The sequence below is a fragment of the Apostichopus japonicus genome, chromosome 1, assembly GCF_037975245.1.
Source record: "Apostichopus japonicus isolate 1M-3 chromosome 1, ASM3797524v1, whole genome shotgun sequence".
In the NCBI taxonomy this organism is placed as follows: Eukaryota; Metazoa; Echinodermata; class Holothuroidea; order Aspidochirotida; family Stichopodidae; genus Apostichopus; species Apostichopus japonicus.
Genome location: NC_092561.1, coordinates 628876 through 644704, shown reverse-complemented (window position 1 = coordinate 644704; position 15829 = coordinate 628876). Strand labels below are relative to the sequence as shown.

Below are 15829 nucleotides of genomic sequence, written 5' to 3'. Positions count from 1 at the left end.
TTTCATCTTGTGTCCAAACCTTTCTGATTTGTAGCACACAACCCTTTAACAGGTAATCCTCAAGGTGTAACTAGGTATGATAGGAAAGAGGATTACCTTGTTGCCTGCTACTGCTAGTATATATGTCAGGAAGTGTTTGTTTAGTTTACTGTTAAAAAGTGCAGTAACCCCTGCATGATCGTCCCCCCCCCCTCTCTCTCTGCAGCATTTCTCCTGAAACACAGCCGTGTGATCTCAAGGATTCGCACGCACACATTTGTGATATAAATTATAGTAAATTAGTGGTTATGATGACAACATGAATGTGAAATGTTATACCCATTTGTTAGTCATTCGAGATCTCCACAAGATTGGATGAAAATGTTTACAAAGTCCTTCTCTCCTGGAGAAGACTCCCTAGAGTCTAACATCATGAGGATTGCGTGATGGTGTATGGTATCGTTCAGCACAACGGATCGTCTGACTCAGTTAAATCATGATTTCCTATTATACTGTCTTTAGTTATTACATTCCTCTGTCCTGTCATTTTACATGATCAGCAGTCATTAGCATATGCGACACATTTAATAATGCAGCAGAATCAGGCAAATGTGTTGTTAAAGACAGAATCGTCGATAATAGGCTAGCCAATGGGGGGGGGGGGGCATTGGGACAACGCACTTTACATTTGGGAAAGAAAGGAGAAGAAATATATCTGGTTTATTATACAGCAGGAAACCTTAGGAAATATCAACTTGACTCACAAAGAAATAACTAGTTGGAATATAGTTCAGAGGGGAACCTTACCTATTCTGAGTGCAGGAGTTGGAGGCTGTTGGGGGGGGGGGGGGGTGGGATAGCGTTTGGACAGATTGGTGCAACTGAAATGAACCATGTGTTTATTTATAACAGTTTCATGCAGAACTGGCAGGGGGACAGTACTCTGAATCCTCGGGGATGAATTGGAAAGTACAGAAATTGAAATATTATAAAGCAGGAATATTTGGGAATGAAAAGTTGACTCACAAAGAAAATAATAACTTGTGTGATAATAGATTGTGAATCATGACCTAATCTGAATGCAGAGTTGTTTTTTTTTAGGGGGGGGGGGAGGGAGGATCTGGAGAAGGGGATGTTGGATGGATGAGTATTTCCACTGCAGTAAGCAAAGGATTGTGTTATTGGGGCAGCATTTTGTGATGTGTGCATGTGATGTTCCATTGTGTTTATCATGGCTGTTCATGACAGCAGTTGTCAAAATGTGAAAAATAAGATTAGTCACATATTAAGAATCATTGGACAATATTTATATTATATGGAGCATGATTGCAGTATGATTTGTATTGATGTGTGCTGTAAGTCAAAAGTAAGTTAAACAAGTTAGTTTATACTGTTTTTGACAAAAAATGCTGCCAAAATCAGCTTTTGGGGTTGTCACTCTGAAACTTGTATTGACCCGTGTTTGAATTTTCCTTTTGATCTTTCAGAAAATTTTTGAAAAACTTTGGAAATTCCTTGACAATAAGCCACCTTTGAATCCACTTCTAGCCAGTTTCTTCAGTAAAACAGTGGGTTCCCTCTTAGCCAGAAGGCCAGAGCTGGTGATAGAGTACATAAAGGATCAAGAGGATTGTCTGGGCATCTTCTTCAAACATTTAGAAACATCAGCAATTATGGACCTCATATTGAGGCTGATAACTTGTATCGATTCCCAAGAGCTCAGGACTCCATTTCTAGAGGTAAGTCATTGACAGGTAACAACCACGGCACAAAGTATTCCGTAAAAAAGTGTGAAGAGAAGTCTCAACTGAATTTGTCCCTCTATCTCCATCGGACAACATCAAAGGAGGTGCCACGTGTATGAAAGTGTCTCAAGTCTGTTCTGTTAGGACATTATTCAGAGTTACTCGATGTGGTGGTGAGAACTTGAAAATGGTTACCAGAGGCAAACAGATAATTGAGAGACTGAAGGAAAAAGATCTTCATCTTCATGAAAAGTTCCATCGTCAATAATCATGTTTCATTAGAAAAGCCCTATATAATAGGTTTTGTACTTTACCAAATAATCTGATGGAAGAGTGGAATCATCAACGCAGACTCTTGAAAGTGTTGTTGTCTTCTTTGTTTATTTTTATGTTTTTCTCTCATTTTTAAATATGATATGGATGTGTTTTCTTCATCTCACAGTGGTTGAATGAGAAGAAGTTCATCCATAGACTGGTAGATCTAATAGACCCAGAACAGAGCGAGGAGGTCCATAGTAATGCAGCCCAGAGCCTATGCGACATTATCAGACTCACAAGGGAACACATGTCACAGTTACAGGAATGTGCTGAAAATGATCCTCTTCTTACTACGATAGAAAAGTAAGTCTTGCATCTGTACGATATATACAGAGATAGAAAGAGACAAAAAAATGTGCTTATTAACTTTCTTATGAACTAGAAACTACCTGTGTAGTAAAAGGGTGTCCGTAGTTTGTACTCTATAGCTCCCAGGTATTGAAAGTGGGGGTCACAACCCTCTTCAGGGTCGCCAACAGAATAGAAATAAAAATGGAACAGTTTTGAACATAACTTACTTGGAAAATATTCGCCATTTTGCAACTAAACACCCCTTAATCATTCTTTTTCATATTTCTCAAAGGGGAGGGTATACCCTCCACCTCAGAGACCACTTCCCCAGGTCACAACATCCGACACTTGAGGGGGTGCCAAATTGATGAAGGTGAAACTGGGGTCACCAAGCAATATGAATAGTTTCAAAAACAGGGCTATAGCTGACAGATTTAGAGAAAACGTGGATATGAAAAAAATCAGAATACCCAACTGATTTTAAAATGTTCAACTTTGCAAAATGGCAAGGAGATTATTGACTAGAAAGGATACTTTTTTTCAGGAAAAGTAAATTGTCTTGTAATTTGTGTTGAAACGCATTTTTTTCCTCAAGATTTCAAAAGATCACCTAGGCAATTTTCAAATCTTTTTTAAAGTGCAGGAAGGTATGGATTACAATGTAAGGTGAAACTCGTACAACAAGGAAAAAAATGGCAAAACGGGGACCGAATTTGTGAGATTGTTCATGAAAATGAACATCAATTTCTAGCAATTTCATGTCACGGTGCTGTCAGTTAATTCCATCCTTGATACTGGCCAAGTGGGTCTCAGAAAAATAAGTTAAAGGTCATGGGCTTCATCGCTTTTGTTATAATTTTCTCTTCTTCGTCTCTTTTCCAGGCAAGAAACAGTTTCGGAACTTCTTGAACACATGTTTCGTGGAAAGCGGGCAGAGTCTGCTCTGGTCAACGGAGTGGCTATTTTATTATCTCTTTTAGAATTTAAAAAACAAAGGTAAACACATGCTGAAGCATAAGCTCGCCTGAGTATCTCCAGTTGGTTTCTTTCTACATCCAATGCTTCAACACGAATAATGGTCGATTGCTTCCAATGACATGAATATTCATAAAGTAATGTTTTAAAAGAGAAGAGTGTATGGCTTTAAAGTTTTGTTTATATTTTTTGATTATATAATCTCTTGCTACATTGTCAGAGACTGCTTTTACTAATATTATGTGACAGGGACAAAAACCCTCATCTTTTAAGTATAACACTCACAGTCAAATTGGACAACTTCATTTGCAAATCATGGTTGGCCAAAACTTTGTCGACGAAATTCTTCCTGCCATTTTTTAAACTTGACAAGGTTCGATAAATGTTTGTCCTTTGTAAGATCAGCATAATCAAAATCTTTTTAGCTGAAATCATTTCCATTATTACCAAAAATAAAATAAAAATCCTTCTTTGTTTGTTGTGTCCCACCACATAACATTATATTCACTTTGTGAGATTTATTTAATACCTTGAATTTTCTGAGTTTCTCATCTAAATTGTTTACACTCTTGTAACTATGAGAACAACGGTATAAGTGTCAAACTGAACGACAAGTCTGTTTGTTATTGGTGAAGGATTATTAAAAGTAACAAGTTGGGCCGTTTTGTTAATCTCATTGTGTCCATGACAAGGAGGTAAACAGAGCTGATAGATCAAAGTCCTTCTTGTAAAAGAATCTCTTTCATTATAATACTGTATATATGCCTTCACTGTTATAAAAGTTTGATGAAAGGTTGTTCTGATGTGCCTTCCATGTGTAATATTGATCTAGTATGCTACCCTTGATAGGAGGTTGTGATGTGCCTTCCATGTTATCTGGTATGCCTCCTAAGTTGTAACATGCCGAATCTGATGCAAAACTACATTAATATAGGAGGATTGTTCTGGTATGGTTTCTTGATAGTCAGGATGCCATACAAAAGCATTGATCTAATATGCTTCCCTTGTAGAAGGATTGAGATGATATGCCTTCCAACTATGGTTGATCTGGTATGCTTTCTTTGGAGTAGGATGCCTTATAGGATTGATCAGATATGCTTCCCTTGTTAGAATTTGATCCGATATTCCTTCCTCTTTGTAAGATTGATCTGGTATGCTTTCTGTGTAGCAGGATTGATCTGATTAGTTACATAATAGGAGGATCCATCTGGTATGCTTCCCATTTTGCAGGGTTGACTTGATATGCTTCCCTTGTTAGAAGATTGATCCGATATGCTTCTGGTATGCTTTCTGTGTAGCATGATTGATCTGATTAGTTACCCAAATGGGAGGATCCATCTGGTATGCTTCCCATTTTGCAGGGTTGACTTGATATGCTTCCCTTGTTAGAAGATTGATCCGATATGCTTCTGGTATGCTTTCTGTGTAGCATGATTGATCTGATTAGTTACCCAAATGGGAGGATCCATCTGGTATGCTTCCCATTTTGCAGGGTTGACTTGATATGCTTCCCTTGTTAGAAAATTGATCCGATATGCTTCTGGTATGCTTGCTGTGTAGCAGGCTTAATCTGATTAGTTACCCAAATGGGAGAATCCATCTGGTATGCTTCCCATTTTGCAGGGTTGACTTGATATGCTTCCCTTGTTAGAAGATTGATCCGATATGTTTCTGGTATGCTTTCTGTGTAGCAGGCTTGATCTGATTAGTTACCCAAATGGGAGGATCCATCTGGTATGCTTCCCATTTTGCAGGGCTGACTTGATATGCTTCCCTTGTTAGAAGATTGATCCGATATGCTTCTGGTATGCTTTCTGTGTAGCATGATTGATCTGATTAGTTACCCAAATGGGAGGATCCATCTGGTATGCTTACCATATTGCAGGGTTTGATCTGATATGTTTCCCTTGTTAGAAGATTGATCTGATATGCTTCTGGTATGCTTTCTGTGTAGCAGGACTGATCTGATTAGTTACCCAAATGGGAGGACCCAGGGTTTGATCAGATATGACTTCCCTCGGCTGTTATCATTGCCTAATTGTGTGTGGATGTTATTTGTAACTTGTAGTGAATTACTACTACCAGTGAAAAAAAGGAACAATTTATGCAATGAAAATATTTATATAATATGAGTATTATTTCAGCTTAGACAAATAAATACATCATCAGTATCTGAACTGTACATTTATGAGTCAATTATGAATTGAAAGTCTCTAAATGCTTGTAAAATATCCTGTTATAAATATTAAAGCTCTTTCATATATCTTTAAGGTATGAGTGATTGTAGTGAGTTTGGTGGATCTTTGGAAATCTTTTCACTGATTATATAATCACTTCCTTCTGGATGTAATCAAACCAGCTGTCCAGTTTACACAGATTTTGTAACATGATACACCTGGGTTTCATAATGGGTGTTAAATTCAAGGATTGATGTAAAAACTAACTTTGTTCTTTAATTAACTCTCACTGTCTGTCTCTCTCTCAAAAACATGCTAAATATTTTCCTCCCTGACACATACACCAAGCCTTACCTTGTTAACCATACTGTATACTTCATGTGTGCCAGCGCACTTTCCAATTTTTCTCTCTGCACCACTTCTAATTCTTCAACCTTTGCTTTCACAGTGATACCTTTTTGTTTCCCAGCCCTGAGGGTCAGGAGCAGATGACACCTCTAGATGCCGAGAGGTTAGCCAAGGGGGTCAGTGGAACCCTCAAAGCCATAGTCCCTAAGCTTTCTGAACTTCACCAGTTACTTCAGGAACCTCCAAGGGTCAGTATTCTATTTCCGTTTTTACATTCTCTGTTCCGTCGGAGGCAACGTCTTCTTGTTTATGGCTGGACGTTTTTTTTTTTTTTGGCGGTCACTTGTGATTTTGCATTTGAATTTGACTACCTTAACATGGGAGTAATGAAGGTCAAAGTTCAGTTTAGTTGCCATAGAGATGTTAGAAATTAATTTAACCTTCAAAGCTGTTGCAATACATGTTCTGATTAATTAGATGAGTGACAAACTGCTCCTACTTTTCTTCCTTCTTATCGTCTTCCTTTCTTCAGCTTGAATCCATGGTAACCACAGTGGGCAAACTGGAGCCACCGTTTGGCTTCGTAAGGCTTCAAGTCTGTAAGCTGATATCATCCCTTCTCGTAACAAATAGTCCAGCTATAAATTCAGAATTAGCCAAATTAGGCACTATAAAGACAATATGGGTGAGTTAACCTTTCTCCTTCCTTTTTTTAATCTCAAGTAGAAAATTGAAATATTCCACCTAATATATTTATTGATCATTGGATTAAATGAGTGTAAACCAGCCTTTCAACAAGACCACGGGGGGGGGGGGGGGGGTTGGCTGAACTCTTCCCTCCCCCCAACACCACTTTACCCCAATTTTGAAAATCATTTGTACCAAGAAATTTGCAGGTCATTACTATGACAATAAAAATTCAGCCTCTGTTTGTGTGCTCTGTGGCTGGGCTACATTAATAATTGATGTTTATTGGGGAGAGGTATAGCCATTTTGAAACATTCAGGTATTTTTGAGTTATTTAATGGGGAGGGGAGAGGAGGGGGGGTGGTTGGTTCTCTACTGAAGCCTGATGTGTTACATCGGCAGTAGGGTATACACTGCAGGTCATGGCTTTAGCCAGAAATTGCAAGTTAGGGAGTCTAATTTGTAATCTTGGAGCCAAACTTACAGCCCGAGCATGTGGGTTGGGGAGGGGGAGGGTCTAGGATCCAGAATGGTGGCATCTTTTTTCAACTGTCCTACAAGACAGATCAGCCTTTATTTCTCATAAGTACAATCAGTGTAAAGACTGGCTTAAATAGATGGGCATGCGTGTTCTTTGCTTTCTTTCTTGTTTAAATGATTCGTTGAACTTTCTATAACTAATTTTTATTTACTTTTTTGGTACAAAAGATCTTGCCATTTAGATTGACAGGAAACAGCCTTGTTTGCAAACTATTAAGTTATAGTTGATTTGTCCCCTTTGGTTGTTTTTATTCCTCACATGAAATGATCAATAATTATGATAAAGATTTTTTTGATATTATGCGATCATATTTATGGTTTTTAATTTCTTGTCTTTTACAATTCTTTGTAGGAATTATTTTTCAATTACATGTGGAACAACTTCCTACATTTAGAGGTGGAGAAGTCTTTAGCAACAATACTCACTAACAGTGCTGCCGAAACAGAAGAAGAAGGCAAACTGCAGCACCCATTGCTTGTTCATGTACGTATCAGTAGTTACCCCTCCTCCCTTAAAATGGTCAGCAATTTTTTGACCCAAGTTTGAGCTGCTTAATAATTTTGGACAAAATTTTCTTGGGCACTTTTTTTTTTATTACTGACCCATCAAGCCATCCTCAAACATCCATCCATGAGTGTACAGCCTACCGCAAACTGCTCGGCTGTTCACGACGCAACCTAAAATCTGGCAGAATCTCGTTCGTCGTATTTTTAAAGTGCACGCACACTGCGTGGCCGTCCATGATTTTCCATTTCCAAAGGTGGAGTTGAGTACGGCCGGGATCAGTCGGGCAGTATGCGGGCAGGCTTTAGAGTTAGAGAATAAGGTAACTCATCGAGAAAAAATGCTTCCAAACTCATTGTGAAATACTTGTTTAAGAGCAGTGTGGTCAAGTGGTTAAGGCAGTGGACTTGGGGACTAAGGTTTGCAGGTTTGAGTCCTGGCCAGATCATAACGTTGTGTCCTTGGGTAAGGCACTTAATTTCCATTGCCTCTCTCTTCACTCAGGTGTATAAATGGGGACTTGTGAGGTAGCTTGTAAATATAGTTGAGTGTGCCTGTTTTTGGCTGCACCCTATGGGGACACGTAGATGTGGTTAACTGTAGTGTCCTAGGAGGGATTGTTTGAATTGTGCACACTTTGGTGTGAGTGTGCGATTAGTTGCCAAAATGACCAGGGATTAGTGTTGTAAAGTTGTGAGCGGTCTAGTCTTTAATTGTTGTTGGCGATCCCTGCATAGCCATATCTTTCCTGGGCTTTGTCATTCACGAAACCATAGTACTGTGCACACACAGTGCACCCACAGAGTACAGCTTGTCAGTATTACCCAGTTAGCAGTAGGGTATGGATTTCAAAAGATATTCAGCATTTTTCTTTATGAATTTGTGTATATATATATATATATATATATATATATATTAGTGTTTACACGGGTCCAAAAATCGGGAACCGGGTACCCGAGGGCCGTTACCCGTCGGGTATCCGGGTACCCGGAAAAATTTTGTTTACCCTCGTGTATCACGATTTTCAAGAATTACATATTGGATGCTGTAATAAATGCATTATATTCTCTACTGACAATGTTTTCATGTTCAAATACGTAGGTGTAAGATAAGGTATTAAACCTCCCTCAATAATTTTTATTTGCTTCTGTTTCTTTCATTAACTTGTTAATAAATAAATTATTTAATTATAATTAACATTACTACTAACATCGCACTGCCGCCGCTGCTTATGCTAGCTCGTGCACGTTTATTGGATCAAACCATATAAATATCCAATTTAGCTCTTAAACAGTTTTTAATACTACTACTATCTATTATGCAGGCCCATGGTTCTCATTAGCCGCGAGATTGCGCGATTCGCGCAATTTGATCGCATTTGGAATAAACGATTAGTAAAAAGCCACTTGCGATTACTAATTTTTAGTTATCCCGTCTATAATCCATAAACATCGCGTAAAATTCCTTGTCAGCCTTTCCTTCTTTGAAATAAACGAATGAATAAATAATAACATGGTAGCCTAACATCACACTAAGTCAATGAGAAATCTAGCTAAGCCTAACCATCTGCTTATTTTCTGGAGATGTAACGCAGTTATAAGACATCCATGGAATACTTTCGTTATTGCTGTTACGTTTGACCACATGGTTGCCTAACACCACACTAAGTCAATGGGAGTAGTCTAGCCTAGCCATCTGTTTATTAGCTGAAATTGTGACGCAGTAATAAGATATCTATGGAAAGCTTTCGTTATTGCTGTTATCTTCGAACACATGGTAGCCTAACACCACACTAAGTCAATGGGAAATCTGCCTAACCGTCGGTTTGCCATTTTTTTTTTTTTTAAATCACACTTTGCTTAGGATTCGGGTAATAAATTAGGAAGCGGGTAGTATCACGTCGGGCGGGTACCCGGATAACCCGTGCAAACACTAATATATATATATATATATATATATATATATATATATATATAAATATACCCACACACACACACGCACATATTACTAAATTTCTACCTGATTATTGGTGTGCTCTCTGCAAAGTTAATGATAAGTGGCCAATCAGTTTCTGTTGTTTTATTTACATATGTATATGAAAGTGTAATATTAGTGATCCAAATATGATTGAATGTAAGTAAGGTTGCATACTGTCAATGCTGAGTTTTGTCTCTTAGCATTGTTTCTCTCTCTGAATGAGTATATGTTATAGTTGCTATTGTGCAAGCTACCACAGAAGAGTGTAGCCTAGCATTCAGACGAATGTCTTTGTGTGTGTGTTTGTGTGTTCTTTTGTTAACAGTGCATTTCACTTTCTCTCTCTCTCTGTCTGCAGCTTTTCACTGAATGCAAGCTTGTACAGAGGATTGTTGATATGTGGGAAGCTAACGATTCCAGCCAGCAGCAAGGAGGCAAACGCTACGGGTACATGGGCCACCTAACTAGGATAGCTAACTGCCTGACACATGAATCGGAGAAAGGCAGTAATAGTGAACAAATCAAGTCATTAATGGAAGGTTAGACAATCCCTTTTACCTACCCCCCCCCTCCCCCATCACATCTAGTATCTTTCCGATCCCAGAGTCATCCTATCTCAATGACCCCTCAGGAGCAATGACTACTGCAGGATTTTTAATGTACCTTTGAACCTTGGTAGCTATCTGCGTGACACATGAATCGGAGAAAGGCTGTAATAGTGAACAAATCAAGTCATTAATGGAAGGTTAGACAATCCCTTTTACCTACCCCCCTCCCCCCCCATCACATCTAGTATCATTATGGGTACATGGGCCACCTAACTGTGATAGCTAACTGCGTGACACATGAATCAGAGAAAGGCTGTAATAGTGAACAAATCAAGTCATTAATGGAAGGTTAGACAATCCCTTTTACCTACCCCCCTCCCCCCCTCCCCCCCCCCCATCACATCTAGTATCATTATGGGTACATGGGCCACCTAACTAGGATAGCTAACTGCGTGACACATGAATCAGAGAAAGGCTGTAATAGTGAACAAATCAAGTCATTAATGGAAGGTTAGACAATCCCTTTTACCTACCCCCCTCCCCCCCCATCACATCTAGTATCATTATGGGTACATGGGCCACCTAACTAGGATAGCTAACTGCCTGACACATGAATCGGAGAAAGGCTGTAATAGTGAACAAATCAAGTCATTAATGGAAGGTTAGACAATCCCTTTTACCTACCCCCTCCCCCCCCATCACATCTAGTATCATTATGGGTACATGGGCCACCTAACTAGGATAGCTAACTGCGTGACACATGAATCAGAGAAAGGCTGTAATAGTGAACAAATCAAGTCATTAATGGAAGGTTAGACAATCCCTTTTACCTACCCCCTCCCCCCCCATCACATCTAGTATCATTATGGGTACATGGGCCACCTAACTAGGATAGCTAACTGCCTGACACATGAATCGGAGAAAGGCTGTAATAGTGCACAAGTCAAGTCATTAATGGAAGGTTAGACAATCCCTTTTACCTACCCCCCCCCCCTCCCCCATCACATCTAGTATCTTTCCGATCCCAGAGTCATCCTATCTCAGTGACCCCTCAGGAGCAATGACTACTGCGGGATTTTAAATGTTCCTCCGAACCTTGCTAGCTATCTGCCTAACACATGCTCTGAAAGAAGGCTGTTACAGGTTAACCAAATCATTAAAAAATGGTGAAAATATGTTGCTTAAATCCCTCCTCCTCCATCACTTGTTAGTATATCTGTACGTTTTATACCAATTCTACTGAGTTTTAAATTCATTTTAGTAAAAAAAATTAATAATAATAAATCCAAATTAATTCTTCTGAGCCATTAATCCAAATGAAATTGCATTTTGACCAAAACGAGAAAGAAAAAACCCCTTCCATGTGACTTAATTTCAAACATTTACCCAAATTAATGCAAAAAAAGCTTCATTTTACTACTTTCATGAGAATTTCTTGACCTCATTTACTCGCTCTGTTTATTTTGGTAGAATATGTGCCTCAAGAATACCGTGACAAGTGGGCAAACTTCGTAACCGGATCTCTCGCAACGATGAATAAGAGAAATATAGTTGATATGGTTTGTATTCATAATTGTATTTTTCCCCTTTTCTATATTAAAATGATCTATATTAAAATGATTGGGATTGTAGCAGTTACATGAGCACTAATATCAAAAGCACATCCTCCTCGGGAGTCACTCACTTCTGTGAATATCAGATACTTTAACCTTCAAGGGGTATTCTGCTGGCAGGAATCGTAAAACTTACCTTAAAGAGAAACGTATTTCCCCATACCTGGGTCGAAAAGGCGATCTCAGTATCTTGTCACAAGCTTGAGGTATGGATGATGGACGGGCTTAACCTCGCTTACTTCCAGGATTTGGATTATGGAAGGTGGCCTGTGATGTCATAATAGCAAATGTTTTGACCAAAGTATTGCATTCTTCTTGTTGTGATGTGAAACACTTGGAATGTTTGCTTTTAGTCCTCAAACGTTCTCTGTATTGAGAATTTCATTTACACCGAAACTTGTCACAGAAATAGAATTTTTTTCCTCTGTGGATAAAAGTTTTAATTTATTATTAATTATAATAAATTAAAAAAAAATGCAACATTTCCAAGAGTTCGCTGAAAGAAATTTGCGAGTAAGAAACAAGCCTCAATCTATAATTTCTTTTGCATCACGTCGTTAAGGTCGGCACCAACGCTTTCCACTCGTCGAGCGATGATGAAGACGCAGACTTTGGCGACATCGATTTCGGTAAAGATACAGCTTTGCAACAGGTACGTTCCCTTCCGTTACTCTGTATTCAATCTCTTTGGGAGGGAAATCGAAATGAGAATGGCGTTCTTGGAAGCCTTCCAAGCATCGATTCTGTTTCAGAATTGGAAATCACTTCCGAAGTGGTTTCTCGCCAGTTGATACTCCACTTAGACTTTGCTCGATATCGAGATCGTGGAATAATTCTTGCAAATGAATGGTTTGGAAGAAAGCATGTTCGGACAGAACAGTCACATTGTGTGCACATGGTTTATTAGTTTTGCCAGAACTCAGTTTTCACTGCTCAGTGGTAGTGATAGGGAGGGGGGGGGGGGGAGGTTTGGATGGGTCTTTTTATATCTCCATTTTGGACATGATGATGTGTTTCTTGCTTGACTTCCTAAACCCCTTACCGAATATTATCATTGAATGAAACGATACATATAAGCCTTCGCAGTAGTGGGGTACTTTGGCAACTTATAAAGTCATGTGATTCTGCTGTAGTCAACTAACAAATTGCTAATTGCTCAATCCTTTTTTATTTCAATGTGATCTAAATAAAGTCAAAATAGGTTGATGTTTTAGACAATTAGATCCAAGCTGTTAATTTACATGGGCGGATTCACATCTTCAGTTTCTTGCTCAGTAGTCAAGATGACAGACAGAGAAACGGACACATTTCATTATGTGGTCATGTCTGTTACACATGTCCTTGTTGTATGAGGCTGGGACAGTTTTTCTGAACCTACTGAGGTCACCTGATAAAAGAATGTAATAAATCTATGCATTAAAACTGCATAATATATAGGGCGAATGTAGTTACATTAATAGTGTGAAAGCTCCCATGGCAGATGCAACAGTTTTCATCTCAAGGGTGATCAAACTGTAGATGTGAAAATACTGTCATGTGGTAGCATAGTTCCTATGTTAGATGTCCTATTTTGTATTGATTGCTGGTGGTGGTACCAACAGTCCTCTTCATTCTTACTGAAAATGGGAGACATAAATTTGTTTTCGATAAAATCGTAAATGACATAAAAAGAGACTAGCAGTCCATCGGTCTTGGTCTCATATTTATAGACTTAACAGGGAAGTGGTTATAATGGGTGATATGAAAGCAGATAGTTAACAAGATGAGTAGTGTGAATGACCTAGATGTTATGCTAAATAAGAAAGTGAAAGCTAGGTCATTAAAAGGTCACTTGATAGTTTGGAAACAAAGGAATACCTCGCTAAAATAGATTCTAATCTGGTTAAAAAGTCACACAATTATCCGGTTTGCTAGTAGCTATTGTGAAACAATGAAATATAAAACTCAATTAAAAAGATGCTCTGTGTCATTGTTATACCACTTCCACGGGGAATTCCCTGGAGTGGATTTTGTCTGCTTTTAACGATGAGTGGTGTCGTTGACCGCAAGGGCACATTTATCAGGAAGTGCCAGCAGTCCAATTTTTTTGGCCATTTTGGTTTTGATAACAAAGCAAGTGTAAACCAAGTAAGTCTTTTGTTTAATAAGGGATTAGTTAGTGGTCACATATTGCTTCAAAAAAAACATTCTCTGAAAGGTTTTGGGCATAAACTAAAAAACAAAACAAAAGCAAAAAAAAAAAAAGGCGATTGTTCCCTGTATCTTTACAAAGAGGCATTTTTTAGCATCCATGTTTTATGGAGATGGATGCCAAAAGTATGCCAGGCCTGTATCTATGTTTTAAAACCGTCGGCTTGTCGCACCAAATCGACAGGCCTTTTCTGATTATCAGATGCAACAAATGACGTCCCATTTTATTGACCAGTTCGGATTCACCGAGGACGAGTTCACAGAGCAAGACCAAGGCGTCAAGTGAGTAGCTCGCTCTTATCTCTCTCTTTTATCTTCTCTCCATCTTCCTTTTCATCGTCTTCATTAATTAATCGTCAGACATAATTATTATTCGTTGGCTATTTATACATCTGTGGCTCTGTGTTTTCATGCTTTTATTCTGTCTTCATATTGTATCATGTACACATCACTCTGACCTATTAAAAGGAATTCCTGATTGCTCCCAAAACTATCATTAGTGAGAGGAGGTTGAACCATGCCATTTCTTTCTTCCCCCCCCCCCCCCAAATAATTTTCATACATGCTGGGTGCTGTAACAGGTGACTGAACACCACTGAAACAATGAACATGTTATGCTCCCTGTCTCCCACCCCACCTAACCTGTGTAAGGGTCCCCAATAGTCATAGCCTCAAATATGTCCATATAAGTCCCGTCCTGGACTCAGTTTCTGTCACATCTCTGTGTTAGTGTAAGAAACATATTTCTCATACATTTTCAACATTTTAGGATAGCATTGTCATTTAGATTACAAGTCTTTCCACATCTAGATGAGATCTTTTTGTCACTGTCAAATGTTTCATACCATTTCATCAGACGTCTTGGTTGTGTTAAGGTTGAGATAACAGAGATGGGAAAGATGCCTTAATATGAAGAGGAGGTGGGGATGGGAGGGGGGTGGGGGGTTGGTTGGGTTTGGGGTCACATTTAACCTGTTCTGAGTTGCTTCTAAAGACATACCCTGTTACAATGAAAACAGTTCCATGGTAATCATCACTTTCTCGCAGGATAAGAAAATAAACTAGTAGTATAAATAAATACACAGAGAAGTAATCCAATAGCACTGCCATAGCCGATCTATGTATCTAGGCTGAGCCTAATTTGCATATGCAACTCTGGGGGGAACTAATTATTTTGTCAAGAAATGTTGAAAAAGCTTAATTACTCGCTGAGTACAGCATTCTGCACTAAAAGGGGCCAAAAAATAATGAGTTGGGTTAAAATGGATTACTTTCACTAGTTATTTCAAAGTGAAACATAAGTATAGCGGTAAAGGTTTTGTGATAGGTGTAAGTTGCAGCAAAGTAACAACAAACAGATGCAGTTTACTCTTTTTGCCGATGACGTTTATTTTCTTTGTCGTCCTGACAAATGATCATTGTGTTGTTCTCATTGATTCTACTGGCATTTTTGTTTGGAGTAGTTTGCCTATCTTTTGTCTCCTAAAACTTCAACATAATCGACAAATCGGCTTAATTGTGTTAGACTTTCTACCCACATCAGTCCATTTTCTTCAACTGATTCCCAACAATCCATCGAGTTTGGTCGGTGTCATCCTGTAACACTGTATTTGTTACTGCGTGACTAAGCTTTGATCACAAGCTCATTGTTCAATCTAGCCAGAGCCTCGTGGGTTTCTCTTTCACCAAAGATAAATAAAAAAGCAGCTACTCATGTTTTCCGACAAAGCAATTCTTTCCAGCCTCTGAAATGTCCTTGAGGACATTTTTTTTTTTTTGCCTCTAAATTGCTGCAATTGTTGCAGAGATGTTAAAAACCTTTGGGGAGGGTCTCTCATCTTTCCAAAATAACATCAATGCTTTCCTTAGGATTATTCATATCAGGTGCAAAAACAAACAAAAAGGAAGGGGTGAGGGAGGGAGAGTGAGATTCAGG

At 38.7% G+C, this 15829-nt stretch overlaps 1 protein-coding gene across 6 annotated transcripts in view; it reads left to right on the top strand.

Annotated features, from left to right (window-relative positions):
- The window catches only part of LOC139969746 (serine/threonine-protein phosphatase 6 regulatory subunit 3-like), a 59286-nt gene that overhangs the window by 31965 nt on the left and 11492 nt on the right, over window positions 1-15829 (top strand). For 2 of the 6 annotated variants that reach the window (XM_071975434.1, XM_071975349.1), the window contains exons 5-14: window positions 1467-1718; window positions 2167-2345; window positions 3216-3329; window positions 5934-6081; window positions 6366-6518; window positions 7413-7544; window positions 9901-10081; window positions 11561-11649; window positions 12266-12355; window positions 14129-14175. In XM_071975434.1, the coding sequence (XP_071831535.1) occupies window positions 1467-1718; window positions 2167-2345; window positions 3216-3329; window positions 5934-6081; window positions 6366-6518; window positions 7413-7544; window positions 9901-10081; window positions 11561-11649; window positions 12266-12355; window positions 14129-14175 (1385 nt within the window). Of the gene's footprint in view, window positions 1-1466; window positions 1719-2166; window positions 2346-3215; window positions 3330-5933; window positions 6082-6365; window positions 6519-7412; window positions 7545-9900; window positions 10082-11560; window positions 11650-12265; window positions 12356-14077; window positions 14176-15829 lie in introns of all 6 variants that reach the window. The other 4 variants (XM_071975267.1, XM_071975177.1, XM_071975092.1 and 1 more) reach the window with 2 other exon arrangements.